The 14,166-nt window shown below is 48.6% G+C and overlaps 2 protein-coding genes across 8 annotated transcripts in view; one reads left to right on the top strand and one right to left on the bottom strand.

Moving 5' to 3' along the window:
* LOC308194756 (uncharacterized protein) overlaps positions 1-14,166 on the top strand; it is a 69,918-nt gene that overhangs the window by 10,844 nt on the left and 44,908 nt on the right. The gene's annotated exons all lie outside the window — the stretch shown is intronic.
* LOC308194726 (uncharacterized protein) lies at positions 6,970-14,161 on the bottom strand. Of its 2 annotated transcripts, XM_080590933.1 has the most exons (11): positions 13,873-14,161; positions 13,600-13,737; positions 12,801-12,949; positions 12,588-12,649; positions 11,547-11,699; positions 10,875-11,047; positions 10,580-10,673; positions 9,885-9,962; positions 9,523-9,632; positions 8,945-9,086; positions 6,970-8,022 (listed from the first exon to the last, which is right to left on the bottom strand). In XM_080590933.1, exons 2-11 carry the CDS (start codon positions 13,725-13,727, stop codon positions 7,678-7,680), a joined length of 1,434 nt encoding a protein of 477 aa, XP_080447059.1. In that variant the 5' UTR covers positions 13,728-13,737; positions 13,873-14,161; the 3' UTR covers positions 6,970-7,677. The 2 variants fall into 2 exon arrangements, with proteins under 2 accessions (XP_080447059.1, XP_080447058.1); XM_080590932.1 differs by having other exon boundaries at positions 13,600-14,161.

Below are 14,166 nucleotides of genomic sequence, written 5' to 3' on the forward strand. Positions count from 1 at the left end.
GTGACCCACCTTGTAAGTCTTCAGAAGAGCTTTGATGCATGCCACCTCTTCTTGCAGCTGGCCATTGCTCTTCTCCATTTTTTCCTGAGACCCACGCAGAGCAGACAGCTCTTCTTGCAGGTCGCAATTTTGTGCTTCTAGCTGCCTGCATTTTCCAGACTCCATCTCCAGCTGCTGCGAAAGTTCATTGAGCTGTGGAGAGCAATGCATAAAGGGGTAGGGCGTCAAGATGGTCTTTGTCACCTTCTGACTCGGTATTAAAAGCAAAGTAAAGGCAGGCTCGTCTTTCAAGAGAAGAACAGCTTTAAGATCTTTGCTGACAGGATTCCCCAAGTTTCCATCCTTCCTCGGTTCTTTTGCTAGGGACGCTCTTGCCCAAAATGCTCCTCTGCTCATGGGACATCAAACACACCTCTACCCAGACACCAGAAAGAATGCCTATTGTGTGTGGGGGGAAGCGCTGCAGTGCAGAACGGACTAGGCACGAGCAACAAATACTCTTCCTGCCCTTACTCTGAAAGCTTTGGAAACAGTGCCTCAGGAGGCCACTTTGACAGAACTGCTGGAGGAACGCATTTTCTCTCTAGGTCAAAGCTGATGTTTGGTTGCAAGGATACGGAGGATATAGCAGATGTCCCATTAAGTCCCAAACGCCAGCTGCGATGCTGTCTTACTCTTCTCCCCCAGAAATACACCTTTTCTACACCTTCTAAAAATACACTCGGGAGGTTCCTGCCTTTTATAAATAGATAGAAAACGAACAAACAAAAATCCCTCAAAACAAACACAAACAAAAAAGAAAAACAAACAAAAACCCAGAAACTTAATCTTCATTTTACACTGCCTAAACACAATGCCATTCCCTGTCATTTAAGAGAACTCTTCTAATGGCAGTGAAGCCACGAGAATGCTACGAGCCTTTGGACTAAGAATGAGCCACCACAAGGGCACTTGACTCCTTCTGCAATACCTTCTAAAGCACACGTGTGCCTTAGCAGCACCTCTCAGTAACCAGGGGAAATCTAGATCAAGGGTTCCATGCACCTGAACAAGACACCCACGGCAGCTCAAAAGCACTTCTTGGACCTCTACTTCAGGGTGCCCATGGCTAGGGAAAGACGGGTTGAGACAGCTGCTGGTGAGCGGTAAGTTACAAAAGCATCACTGGCTCAACTCCTAAGACAGGGCTCTCGAAGTGATCTTGGGCAAAGCCAACTTCAGACAGGTGGAGTTCCACCTGCCAGACCCGGAAAATGCTGTGGACCTGTGCCATGGCCTGTGAAGCCACTGAGCCCGCCATCCTTGCTGTGACTCTCAGCTCGTCCTTCCTCCACAGAGCAGCCTGCCCTCAGTGTGCCCTTGCAGATACTGCTCTGCACGTTCATTTTGACCCACAATGACAACTGCTCTGCGTTCACCTGCTATGTATGACAACAGAAGGAGCATCAAGGAGAGAACAGACAACTCACAATACAAGAAGGACCATAGAAAAGAACAACAGAGGTATGGACATGAATAGACAAAAAAAGAAATCACAAAAGCGTGCAGAATCCAGAGCTCACCTTTACCTTTCGCATAGCCAGTTTCAAGGGCCCAGCCTCACTAAGGGGAGGCCACTTGCCTCCTCACTACCACCAGCAGTGAAGGCAGAAGCCAGAAACTCCCACAGGTCAACCATTCATTTTAGTCTGGAGGACACCAGTTCTCAGCACTCTGTTCTTACTTCAGAGTCAGTGCTAAGACACTTCTGTCTCTGTAAGACAGTCCTCTGCTTGTAAGCCTTTTCCAAAGGCTCCATACACAATTCACAGGGACTTCTGTGCCTGTGGAGAACAACGCCTCACAGAAAGAATGAGGGGCAAGACCCCAAATACAAACATCACCTGCGACTTCTGGTCCGAGCACTTGTTCCTTGTCAGGCTCTTTCTTATCTCTGTCTCATGCTGTTGCTTTTGCCTGTGACCCACCTTGTAAGTCTTCAGAAGAGCTTTGATGCATGCCACCTCTTCTTGCAGCTGGCCATTGCTCTTCTCCATTTTTTCCTGAGACCCACGCAGAGCAGACAGCTCTTCTTGCAGGTCGCAATTTTGTGCTTCTAGCTGCCTGCATTTTCCAGACTCCATCTCCAGCTGCTGCGAAAGTTCATTGAGCTGTGGAGAGCAATGCATAAAGGGGTAGGGCGTCAAGATGGTCTTTGTCACCTTCTGACTCGGTATTAAAAGCAAAGTAAAGGCAGGCTCGTCTTTCAAGAGAAGAACAGCTTTAAGATCTTTGCTGACAGGATTCCCCAAGTTTCCATCCTTCCTCGGTTCTTTTGCTAGGGACGCTCTTGCCCAAAATGCTCCTCTGCTCATGGGACATCAAACACACCTCTACCCAGACACCAGAAAGAATGCCTATTGTGTGTGGGGGGAAGCGCTGCAGTGCAGAACGGACTAGGCACGAGCAACAAATACTCTTCCTGCCCTTACTCTGAAAGCTTTGGAAACAGTGCCTCAGGAGGCCACTTTGACAGAACTGCTGGAGGAAGGCATTTTCTCTCTAGGTCAAAGCTGATGTTTGGTTGCAAGGATACGGAGGATATAGCAGATGTCGCATTAAGTCCCAAAGGCCAGCTGCGATGCTGTCTTACTCTTCTCCTCCAGAAATACACCTTTTCTACACCTTCTAAAAATACACTCGGGAGGTTCCTGCCTTTTATAAATAGATAGAAAACGAACAAACAAAAATCCCTCAAAACAAACACAAACAAAAAATAAAAACAAACAAAAACCCAGAAACTTAATCTTCATTTTACACTGCCTAAACACAATGCCATTCCCTGTCATTTAAGAGAACTCTTCTAATGGCAGTGAAGCCACGAGAATGCTACGAGCCTTTGGACTAAGAATGAGCCACCACAAGGGCACTTGACTCCTTCTGCAATACCTTCTAAAGCACACGTGTGCCTTAGCAGCACCTCTCAGTAACCAGGGGAAATCTAGATCAAGGGTTCCATGCACCTGAACAAGACACCCACGGCAGCTCAAAAGCACTTCTTGGACCTCTACTTCAGGGTGCCCATGGCTAGGGAAAGACGGGTTGAGACGGCTGCTGGTGAGCGGTAAGTTACAAAAGCATCACTGGCTCAACTCCTAAGACAGGGCTCTGGAAGTGATCTTGGGCAAAGCCAACTTCAGACAGGTGGAGTTCCACCTGCCAGACCCGGAAAATGCTGTGGACCTGTGCCATGGCCTGTGAAGCCACTGAGCCCGCCATCCTTGCTGTGACTCTCAGCTCGTCCTTCCTCCACAGAGCAGCCTGCCCTCAGTGTGCCCTTGCAGATACTGCTCTGCACGTTCATTTTGACCCACAATGACAACTGCTCTGCGTTCACCTGCTATGTATGACAACAGAAGGAGCATCAAGGAGAGAACAGACAACTCACAATACAAGAAGGACCATAGAAAAGAACAACAGAGGTATGGACATGAATAGACAAAAAAAGAAATCACAAAAGCGTGCAGAATCCAGAGCTCACCTTTACCTTTCGCATAGCCAGTTTCAAGGGCCCAGCCTCACTCATGGGAGGCCACTTGCCTCCTCACTACCACCAGCAGTGAAGGCAGAAGCCGGAAACTCCCACAGGTCAACCATTCATTTTAGTCTGGAGGACACCAGTTCTCAGCACTCTGTTCTTACTTCAGAGTCAGTGCTAAGACACTTCTGTCTCTGTAAGACAGTCCTCTGCTTGTAAGCCTTTTCCAAAGGCTCCATACACAATTCACAGGGACTTCTGTGCCTGTGGAGAACAACGCCTCACAGAAAGAATGAGGGGCAAGACCCCAAATACAAACATCACCTGCGACTTCTGGTCCGAGCACTTGTTCCTTGTCAGGCTCTTTCTTATCTCTGTCTCATGCTGTTGCTTTTGCCTGTGACCCACCTTGTAAGTCTTCAGAAGAGCTTTGATGCATGCCACCTCTTCTTGCAGCTGGCCATTGCTCTTCTCCATTTTTTCCTGAGACCCACGCAGAGCAGACAGCTCTTCTTGCAGGTCGCAATTTTGTGCTTCTAGCTGCCTGCATTTTCCAGACTCCATCTCCAGCTGCTGCGAAAGTTCATTGAGCTGTGGAGAGCAATGCATAAAGGGGTAGGGCGTCAAGATGGTCTTTGTCACCTTCTGACTCGGTATTAAAAGCAAAGTAAAGGCAGGCTCGTCTTTCAAGAGAAGAACAGCTTTAAGATCTTTGCTGACAGGATTCCCCAAGTTTCCATCCTTCCTCGGTTCTTTTGCTAGGGACGCTCTTGCCCAAAATGCTCCTCTGCTCATGGGACATCAAACACACCTCTACCCAGACACCAGAAAGAATGCCTATTGTGTGTGGGGGGAAGCGCTGCAGTGCAGAACGGACTAGGCACGAGCAACAAATACTCTTCCTGCCCTTACTCTGAAAGCTTTGGAAACGGTGCCTCAGGAGGCCACTTTGACAGAACTGCTGGAGGAAGGCATTTTCTCTCTAGGTCAAAGCTGATGTTTGGTTGCAAGGATACGGAGGATATAGCAGATGTCCCATTAAGTCCCAAACGCCAGCTGCGATGCTGTCTTACTCTTCTCCCCCAGAAATACACCTTTTCTATACCTTCTAAAAATACACTCGGGAGGTTCCTGCCTTTTATAAATAGATAGAAAACGAACAAACAAAAATCCCTCAAAACAAACACAAACAAAAAATAAAAACAAACAAAAACCCGGAAACTTAATCTTCATTTTACACTGCCTAAACACAATGCCATTCCCTGTCATTTAAGAGAACTCTTCTAATGGCAGTGAAGCCACGAGAATGCTACGAGCCTTTGGACTAAGAATGAGCCACCACAAGGGCACTTGACTCCTTCTACAATACGTTCTAAAGCACACGTGTGCCTTAGCAGCACCTCTCAGTAACCAGGGGAAATCTAGATCAAGGGTTCCATGCACCTGAACAAGACACCCACGGCAGCTCAAAAGCACTTCTTGGACCTCTACTTCAGGGTGCCCATGGCTAGGGAAAGACGGGTTGAGACAGCTGCTGGTGAGCGGTAAGTTACAAAAGCATCACTGGCTCAACTCCTAAGACAGGGCTCTCGAAGTGATCTTGGGCAAAGCCAACTTCAGACAGGTGGAGTTCCACCTGCCAGACCCGGAAAATGCTGTGGACCTATGCCATGGCCTGTGAAGCCACTGAGCCCGCCATCCTTGCTGTGACTCTCAGCTCGTCCTTCCTCCACAGAGCAGCCTGCCCTCAGTGTGCCCTTGCAGATACTGCTCTGCACGTTCATTTTGACCCACAATGACAACTGCTCTGCGTTCACCTGCTATGTATGACAACAGAAGGAGCATCAAGGAGAGAACAGACAACTCACAATACAAGAAGGACCATAGAAAAGAACAACAGAGGTATGGACATGAATAGACAAAAAAAGAAATCACAAAAGCGTGCAGAATCCAGAGCTCACCTTTACCTTTCGCATAGCCAGTTTCAAGGGCCCAGCCTCACTCAGGGGAGGCCACTTGCCTCCTCACTACCACCAGCAGTGAAGGCAGAAGCCGGAAACTCCCACAGGTCAACCATTCATTTTAGTCTGGAGGACACCAGTTCTCAGCACTCTGTTCTTACTTCAGAGTCAGTGCTAAGACACTTCTGTCTCTGTAAGACAGTCCTCTGCTTGTAAGCCTTTTCCAAAGGCTCCATACACAATTCACAGGGACTTCTGTGCCTGTGGAGAACAACGCCTCACAGAAAGAATGAGGGGCAAGACCCCAAATACAAACATCACCTGCGACTTCTGGTCCGAGCACTTGTTCCTTGTCAGGCTCTTTCTTATCTCTGTCTCATGCTGTTGCTTTTGCCTGTGACCCACCTTGTAAGTCTTCAGAAGAGCTTTGATGCATGCCACCTCTTCTTGCAGCTGGCCATTGCTCTTCTCCATTTTTTCCTGAGACCCACGCAGAGCAGACAGCTCTTCTTGCAGGTCGCAATCTTGTGCTTCTAGCTGCCTGCGTTTTCCAGACTCCATCTCCAGCTGCTGCAAAAGTTCATTGAGCTGTGGAGAGCAATGCATAAAGGGGTAGGGCGTCAAGATGGTCTTTGTCACCTTCTGACTCGGTATTAAAAGCAAAGTAAAGGCAGGCTCGTCTTTCAAGAGAAGAACAGCTTTAAGATCTTTGCTGACAGGATTCCCCAAGTTTCCATCCTTCCTCGGTTCTTTTGCTAGGGACGCTCTTGCCCAAAATGCTCCTCTGCTCATGGGACATCAAACACACCTCTACCCAGACACCAGAAAGAATGCCTATTGTGTGTGGGGGGAAGCGCTGCAGTGCAGAACGGACTAGGCATGAGCAACAAATACTCTTCCTGCCCTTACTCTGAAAGCTTTGGAAACAGTGCCTCAGGAGGCCACTTTGACAGAACTGCTGGAGGAAGGCATTTTCTCTCTAGGTCAAAGCTGATGTTTGGTTGCAAGGATACGGAGGATATAGCAGATGTCCCATTAAGTCCCAAACGCCAGCTGCGATGCTCTTACTCTTCTCCCCCAGAAATACACCTTTCCTACACCTTCTAAAAATACACTCGGGAGGTTCCTGCCTTTTATAAATAGATAGAAAACGAACAAACAAAAATCCCTCAAAACAAACACAAACAAAAAATAAAAACAAACAAAAACCCGGAAACTTAATCTTCATTTTACACTGCCTAAACACAATGCCATTCCCTGTCATTTAAGAGAACTCTTCTAATGGCAGTGAAGCCACGAGAATGCTACGAGCCTTTGGACTAAGAATGAGCCACCACAAGGGCACTTGACTCCTTCTACAATACCTTCTAAAGCACACGTGTGCCTTAGCAGCACCTCTCAGTAACCAGGGGAAATCTAGATCAAGGGTTCCATGCACCTGAACAAGACACCCACGGCAGCTCAAAAGCATTTCTTGGACCTCTACTTCAGGGTGCCCATGGCTAGGGAAAGACGGGTTGAGACGGCTGCTGGTGAGCGGTAAGTTACAAAAGCATCACTGGCTCAACTCCTAAGACAGGGCTCTGGAAGTGATCTTGGGCAAAGCCAACTTCAGACAGGTGGAGTTCCACCTGCCAGACCCGGAAAATGCTGTGGACCTGTGCCATGGCCTGTGAAGCCACTGAGCCCGCCATCCTTGCTGTGACTCTCAGCTCGTCCTTCCTCCACAGAGCAGCCTGCCCTCAGTGTGCCCTTGCAGATACTGCTCTGCACGTTCATTTTGACCCACAATGACAACTGCTCTGCGTTCACCTGCTATGTATGACAACAGAAGGAGCATCAAGGAGAGAACAGACAACTCACAATACAAGAAGGACCATAGAAAAGAACAACAGAGGTATGGACATGAATAGACAAAAAAAGAAATCACAAAAGCGTGCAGAATCCAGAGCTCACCTTTACCTTTCGCATAGCCAGTTTCAAGGGCCCAGCCTCACTCATGGGAGGCCACTTGCCTCCTCACTACCACCAGCAGTGAAGGCAGAAGCCGGAAACTCCCACAGGTCAACCATTCATTTTAGTCTGGAGGACACCAGTTCTCAGCACTCTGTTCTTACTTCAGAGTCAGTGCTAAGACACTTCTGTCTCTGTAAGACAGTCCTCTGCTTGTAAGCCTTTTCCAAAGGCTCCATACACAATTCACAGGGACTTCTGTGCCTGTGGAGAACAACGCCTCACAGAAAGAATGAGGGGCAAGACCCCAAATACAAACATCACCTGCGACTTCTGGTCCGAGCACTTGTTCCTTGTCAGGCTCTTTCTTATCTCTGTCTCATGCTGTTGCTTTTGCCTGTGACCCACCTTGTAAGTCTTCAGAAGAGCTTTGATGCATGCCACCTCTTCTTGCAGCTGGCCATTGCTCTTCTCCATTTTTTCCTGAGACCCACGCAGAGCAGACAGCTCTTCTTGCAGGTCACAATTTTGTGCTTCTAGCTGCCTGCGTTTTCCAGACTCCATCTCCAGCTGCTGCGAAAGTTCATTGAGCTGTGGAGAGCAATGCATAAAGGAGTAGGGCGTCAAGATGGTCTTTGTCACCTTCTGACTCGGTATTAAAAGCAAAGTAAAGGCAGGCTCGTCTTTTAAGAGAAGAACAGCTTTAAGATCTTTGCTGACAGGATTCCCCAAGTTTCCATCCTTCCTCGGTTCTTTTGCTAGGGACGCTCTTGCCCAAAATGCTCCTCTGCTCATGGGACATCAAACACACCTCTACCCAGACACCAGAAAGAATGCCTATTGTGTGTGGGGGGAAGCGCTGCAGTGCAGAACGGACTAGGCACGAGCAACAAATACTCTTCCTGCCCTTACTCTGAAAGCTTTGGAAACGGTGCCTCAGGAGGCCACTTTGACAGAACTGCTGGAGGAACGCATTTTCTCTCTAGGTCAAAGCTGATGTTTGGTTGCAAGGATACGGAGGATATAGCAGATGTCCCATTAAGTCCCAAACGCCAGCTGCGATGCTGTCTTACTCTTCTCCCCCAGAAATACACCTTTTCTATACCTTCTAAAAATACACTCGGGAGGTTCCTGCCTTTTATAAATAGATAGAAAACGAACAAACACAAATCCCTCAAAACAAACACAAACAAAAAATAAAAACAAACAAAAACCCGGAAACTTAATCTTCATTTTACACTGCCTAAACACAATGCCATTCCCTGTCATTTAAGAGAACTCTTCTAATGGCAGTGAAGCCACGAGAATGCTACGAGCCTTTGGACTAAGAATGAGCCACCACAAGGGCACTTGACTCCTTCTACAATACCTGCTATGTATGACAACAGAAGGAGCATCAAGTAGAGAACAGACATCTCACAATACAAGAAGGAGCATAGAAAAGAACAACAGAGGTATGGACATTAACAGACAAAAAAAGAAACCACAAAATCCTGCAGAATCCAGAGCTCACCTTTGCTGTTAATTTATCAGCTTCACTGGCCCCTTCAGAGCAGCTGCTCGTCATGTCTCTTGCAGTATTAATCATGAGCTTTCTTTCTCTGGCCTCAGATTCTCTTAGTTTCTGCAGAGCTCCGTTCAGAAGCCTCCTTAACCTGTGCAGCAAATTAGTCAAGAAAACATTGAGATAGGAGGTGAAGGAACTACCAGCCTGTTTCACATTCTCAGACATAAACAGCATAGAGAAGCCTTGCTTCTTCTTTAACACGCTTGACAGACCAGGAGTTACTGAGAAAAACCAGCATTCCAGTGCCGCAGATCACTTGGAGGGTCCACCTTGCACCTGAACGGAGGAATAAATGGAGAAGGGACTTCCTGCCCTCCCAGGAGAATTGCAGGGCAACCTGCACTTGAAGTTCTTTTGGCAGCTCTGTAAAACCATAGGCACGTGTACAGAAGAGCCTTGTAAGACCTAGCGTGAGGCTTGAATTTGCTCACAGACAGTTACCCTCACCTATTTTTACATTCAGCCTCCATGAAGCTTGATTTCTACTCTATGGGATCTCTTTTTAAAGTGCTAACAAGCCATACCTGAGACATTCTCTCCGCAGTTCGCTGTTGCTTTTCATTTCCTGCTCGAGGCGCACTTCGACTGGGCATTTCAACTCGACCAGCTTCTCTTCTGTTCTCTGACACTGATGCTTTCAAAACAGAAACGATACATGGTAGAACCAGCACAGGGACAGCATCTACATGTGGTATGTGCAGATAGCCTAGGCAGAACTCGGTAGCAGTACTGGGGAAGCAGGAGTAACAGGGCTTCCCCTTCCCTTGAACGTGCCCTGCCATAAAAGCAGGAGGGTTTCCCAGGGCTCCCCTGGTCTTTTCACCCACTACCTGCCCAACAGGTATTCAAAGACTAAAATAGTCATTCACAGAAAGCATTCCCATACCTGCTGGTGTGGATGCCCGTCTGCGGTTGTCTGTGCTGACTGAAAGGCAGTTACCAAGTCCTCCGGGTGATTACGAGCCTACAGAAGCACAAAAAGAAGCGAAAAGTCATGCTGCGTGCAACTTTCCTGCCTCACACCTCTCTGCCGCTCTTCCCCTCCTGCCAGTCTCAGTAGAGTACAGGGCTCATGTTCACCTCCCTCCTCCCCAGGCAGACAAGAAGAATCATTTGCTTCACAGAGGCCACAGATAAAAGCCCCTCCTTTGCGCCAAGAGGAACTGCTTTATTAGCGACAGCGCGGCATGTCAGGTCGGGGCTGTGCAGCATTGTGCAAACTTGACTACCACCTCTCACGCAGGAGGAATATCTCAAGTGCAGCCTGCGATCTTCAATATCACCACTGGTCTAAAGCAGAAAATACCTAGACCAGTGCATTCCAGTGAACCCTTATTTTTCTAGTGCTAAGAACTTCCTGGTGTTGTAGGACTTGCCGTAGTATCATGGGAAAACTCTCAAAACCAGAAAGCTGGGGAACAGACCGGCAGGATTTTCAGAGCAGCTTACAGTCAGCACAGCTGGTCAAGAACTCAGCTCCCCTAAGCTTGGCAGAAAAATCTCATCTTACTTTGTCCCCACAGAACTACTTAGCTAGGCGCAGGAGCTCACAGGGAAGAGGGAAGTTTATCACTGACTTACTGAGGCAGAGGCTTGCTGGTGTCTCTGAAGGGCTTCAATCAGTCTGCTTTGTTGCTGGATTGTGGCTTCCAATCTGTCACTTCCAGCTTTGAGTCTGAAAGAGAAATACAGGCCTTATTGGGGAACTCCACAAGAGCACACAGTTGGAAAGAACAGTGTGCAAGAACATAAGCTAAAGCAAAGGCTTCTTTCCAAATCCTGTATTAACTTTCTGTGATGTGACGAGGCAATTCCCCTGCGTTCACAGAGTCCCAGAAAGCAGCGTCTCGCCCCTCTGTCTTACTACCCTGCCTACCCTTGCATGCGTTCTTCCAGCTTTTGGAGAGCTCCAGTTCCAAAGGATGGCTCCAGAAAGCCTTGCACTTTCTGGGAAGAAGCTGCTGCTTCTCTCTTCTTATCCTCCAGTACAGTCTCCAGGTATTTTACCCAGACCTCAGACTCAATACACGCTTGTTCCGATGCCTCCACCTGCAAAACCAAAGGAAGAATCAATCCATGGTGGTCAGCCTAGTCTTTAGGGAGGGAAATTGACTGCTTCCACTCTCAAACCCCCATGCATGTTACTTCACTGCATTTTGTACTAACCCCTCTCCTATAGCTCTGTAGATTTTCTACAGAATTTCCTGAACGCTGGCACAAAACTCAGCCTGCTTTGTCTGCGACTCTGGCACAGACACTGCCAATGCTGGTCCCAACACAGAGACATGAAAAAAAATTTACAACCGTTGTCAGAGCACACCCAAGTGGTGCCGCACCCTCTGTGTCTCAGAGCACACCCAAGTTTTGAGAAAGCGCAAACTGCTCTGGTCAAACCTACCCCCTGGAAGGTGCCTCCTAACGCACTGCTTTGTCCCTCCAGCTTGTGAAAAGCTCCCCAAAGGGCCCGTTGTGTTGGTCACCAGCAGAGAGGGGGAAGAGAAAGGACAACCACCCTTGGATTTATCGCTATAGTGCAGCCTTTCCATACCTTAGCTTTAACCATCTCCAATTCCTCTCGCAAGCGCTCTACGTCTTTCTCAGTGTCACTGAGCTGGCTCTCAGTAGCTTCAGGTGGGGCTTCTGACACGGACAGACTTTCAGGAGCACCAGGAAGCTCAAGCTGCAGCTGTCTGTCTTGATCCTAAAGAAATGGGGTTCCGTGAGCATGACAAAGTCAGTGAGAACATGGGAATATGAGCTGTGCTTTTACTCATTAGGTTCTACAACTAGGTCAGTCTTCTGACTGAAACAAAGGATTGGAAGTGCACCACCACCAGGCACAGCTGGGGACCTCTCTCCATCTTTCTTAGCCTCAACTATCAGCAGCTCTTTGTGAGGGTTTCTGTTTCTTAAAACAGAGGGAAGGCTTAACGTTTTTTCTCTTCTTGGAACATAGCCTGAGAGACTGGGCAGGGGCTTTCTACCTACGCAAAAAGGCGGGCAGTGGAGAATGGAATCTGCAGAACTATTGTTGCCTCCAATGGCATTTCAGCAGTTGTAAAGCAGAAGCCAGACTTCGTTCTGCCAGAGCTTAAGCATGGCCTGGAATCTCCCTGCTGCTTCTGAGAACGTGCTCGCGGCCAAGGAATGCACGCTGAAAGCAGAGCTGCAAGCCCTCAATGCTATTCTCTGGTATCTCTTCGTTGTTGGCGTTAAGAATTGCCACATAAAGGTTACCGGAGCACTGGTGAAGTATGGTGAAAAGCAACAGTCCACTCCCGGCCAGCCCCTTTGAGAAGCTCAGAAGATTTTAAGCAGCAGGAATAATCTTTGCTGCTTCATTACGTAGAACATGCTTTCCCTAGACTGGAACTCTAACTGAAAGGCCAGCTGCAGCGAGACCCAGTTCTCCCAGCAGTTTCACCAACCCAGCGCAAACTGAACAGCTGGGCTGGAGCACAAGTAGTTCAAGGGCCCCAGTCACAAACAAGTGGCAGAGGCAGCAACAGAGGTAAGCGAGCCCAGAGGTAAACTTGCCCCAAAGTAAGCGAGCCAAATGGGAGCCCAGTGGGTCCTTCACAGAAAGTACCTTGCGATCCCAGGGCAATTCAGCCTCTTCCTCCTGCTCTGCTCCTACAGCTGGCAGGGCACCTACAAGGGATGGACGAAGCGAGACAGTGTGAGCATTCCTGGCACTCTGCTTTTCCCTGCCAGTCAAGCCCTGCCCCCAAATACGGGAAGCGGTCTGACATCAGGCCACATTAGTTGTCCTCATCAGCTCTTCCACACTTCAGGATCCTACCTTCTCCATCCAAAGCAAGTGTGGCCAGTGCAAAGCGCTCAGTCCTCGGAGAGCAGAATCTGCTGGGGACTGCTGTGTCTTGTGCAGCGCCAGCAGAAGCTTCTCCCGTCTTTTCACAGCGTGCATGTTCTACCAGTTTCTTGCAAAGGCTACGCGCAGATAGAGAGAACATACAGGCAGTCAGATCCAAAACATCCTTGCCTAGTATCCTTGCTCTTGCCTAGGACAGCAACTGACTTGGAACCAGTTCAGAACTGTCTGTGTGCGGTGTCAGTCTCCCCATGATGGTGGACCTGCTACACCACCAGGGATCTCTTTGAGGGTTTATCTAAAGGGACACTGGTAAGATCCCCACTGAAAGAAAAGGTGCCTCTTTCCTGGTCAGTGGAGCGGAACTGGGCTTAGCAACACAAGCGGGATTTCTAAGAAAGCCTTGTGGGTGGAAGTTCTCCTCTACTTCCAAATCCTCTCTTGACTTGGGAAGGTGATTTATGAGAAGACATCACCGAGCCCAGCTTCAAGAAAGGTCTGAAGATATCGTTAAGCCTTTGTGCATCTATCACAAAGGGTGACAAATCAGCACGGACACTGTGACAACTCAGCCGCTCTAACAGTGACGTAACACTGAAAGAAAAAGTGCCTCTTTCCTTTTCAGTGGTGTGGAACTGGGTGTAGTAACACAAGCAGGATTTCTAATTTTCATTTCATTAAAACTTCTGCAGCTACCGCAGAGGGTGACAAATCAGCACAGACACTCTGACAACTCAGCCGCTCTAACAGCGAAAGACAAAACACTCACCCAACGTGTCCTGACTGGAGAGCATAATCCACAGCCGTGTAGCCAGCGATATCTTTGCAAGTAACGTTGGCACCGTAGGAAAGAAGTAGCTCTATTACATCCGTTTCCCCAGCAGAAGCGGCAAGCATAAGAGCAGTCCTAAAGCATCCAAAAGATGGTATGAAACATAGCAGCATTTGCAGGCTCTGTGTTGTTGTTATTCTAATCCCTGTTTCCTCCCCAAACAATTCCCTCCCCGATTCCTACAAGCACAGGGAAAGCAAAGCCACACACAGGGGAGTGCTGGAGGACTGAGGCTGGAAGACACCTCCAGACGCCTCCTGGCCAACCGCCTCCCCAGAGCAGACTCAGCCACGAGGCCAGAGCACGTTGCTCAAGGCTTCTTCCACTCTGCTCTTCAAAGCCTCCAAGGATGGAGGCCGCTCAAACCCCTGGTGCCACCTGCTCCCCTGATTAACCTTCCTCATGCTGAGAGGGTTTCTCCTAAGCAGCTGTGGGAAGGCCTCTTGTTTCACTTGGTGCCCATTGTCCCTTGGACAACACTGACTCTCTTTCTCCTGTTCATTC

The sequence above is a fragment of the Anser brachyrhynchus genome, assembly GCF_964034855.1.
Source record: "Anser brachyrhynchus genome assembly, chromosome: 1".
In the NCBI taxonomy this organism is placed as follows: Eukaryota; Metazoa; Chordata; class Aves; order Anseriformes; family Anatidae; genus Anser; species Anser brachyrhynchus.

What these genes read in the sequence shown, in the direction of transcription:
- LOC308194726 (XM_080590932.1), bottom strand. Translation starts at nt 13,775, where the DNA reads ATGCTGCTATGTTTCATACCATCTTTTGGATGCTTTAGGACTGCTCTT. An exon ending in ACCAGCAAGCCTCTGCCTCA is followed by an intron (nt 9,963 to 10,579) that starts GTAAGTCAGTGA and finishes GTGCTTCTGTAG; the next exon opens with GCTCGTAATCACCCGGAGGA. An exon ending in CTGATAAATTAACAGCAAAG is followed by an intron (nt 8,023 to 8,944) that starts GTGAGCTCTGGA and finishes TGCTCTCCACAG; the next exon opens with CTCAATGAACTTTCGCAGCA.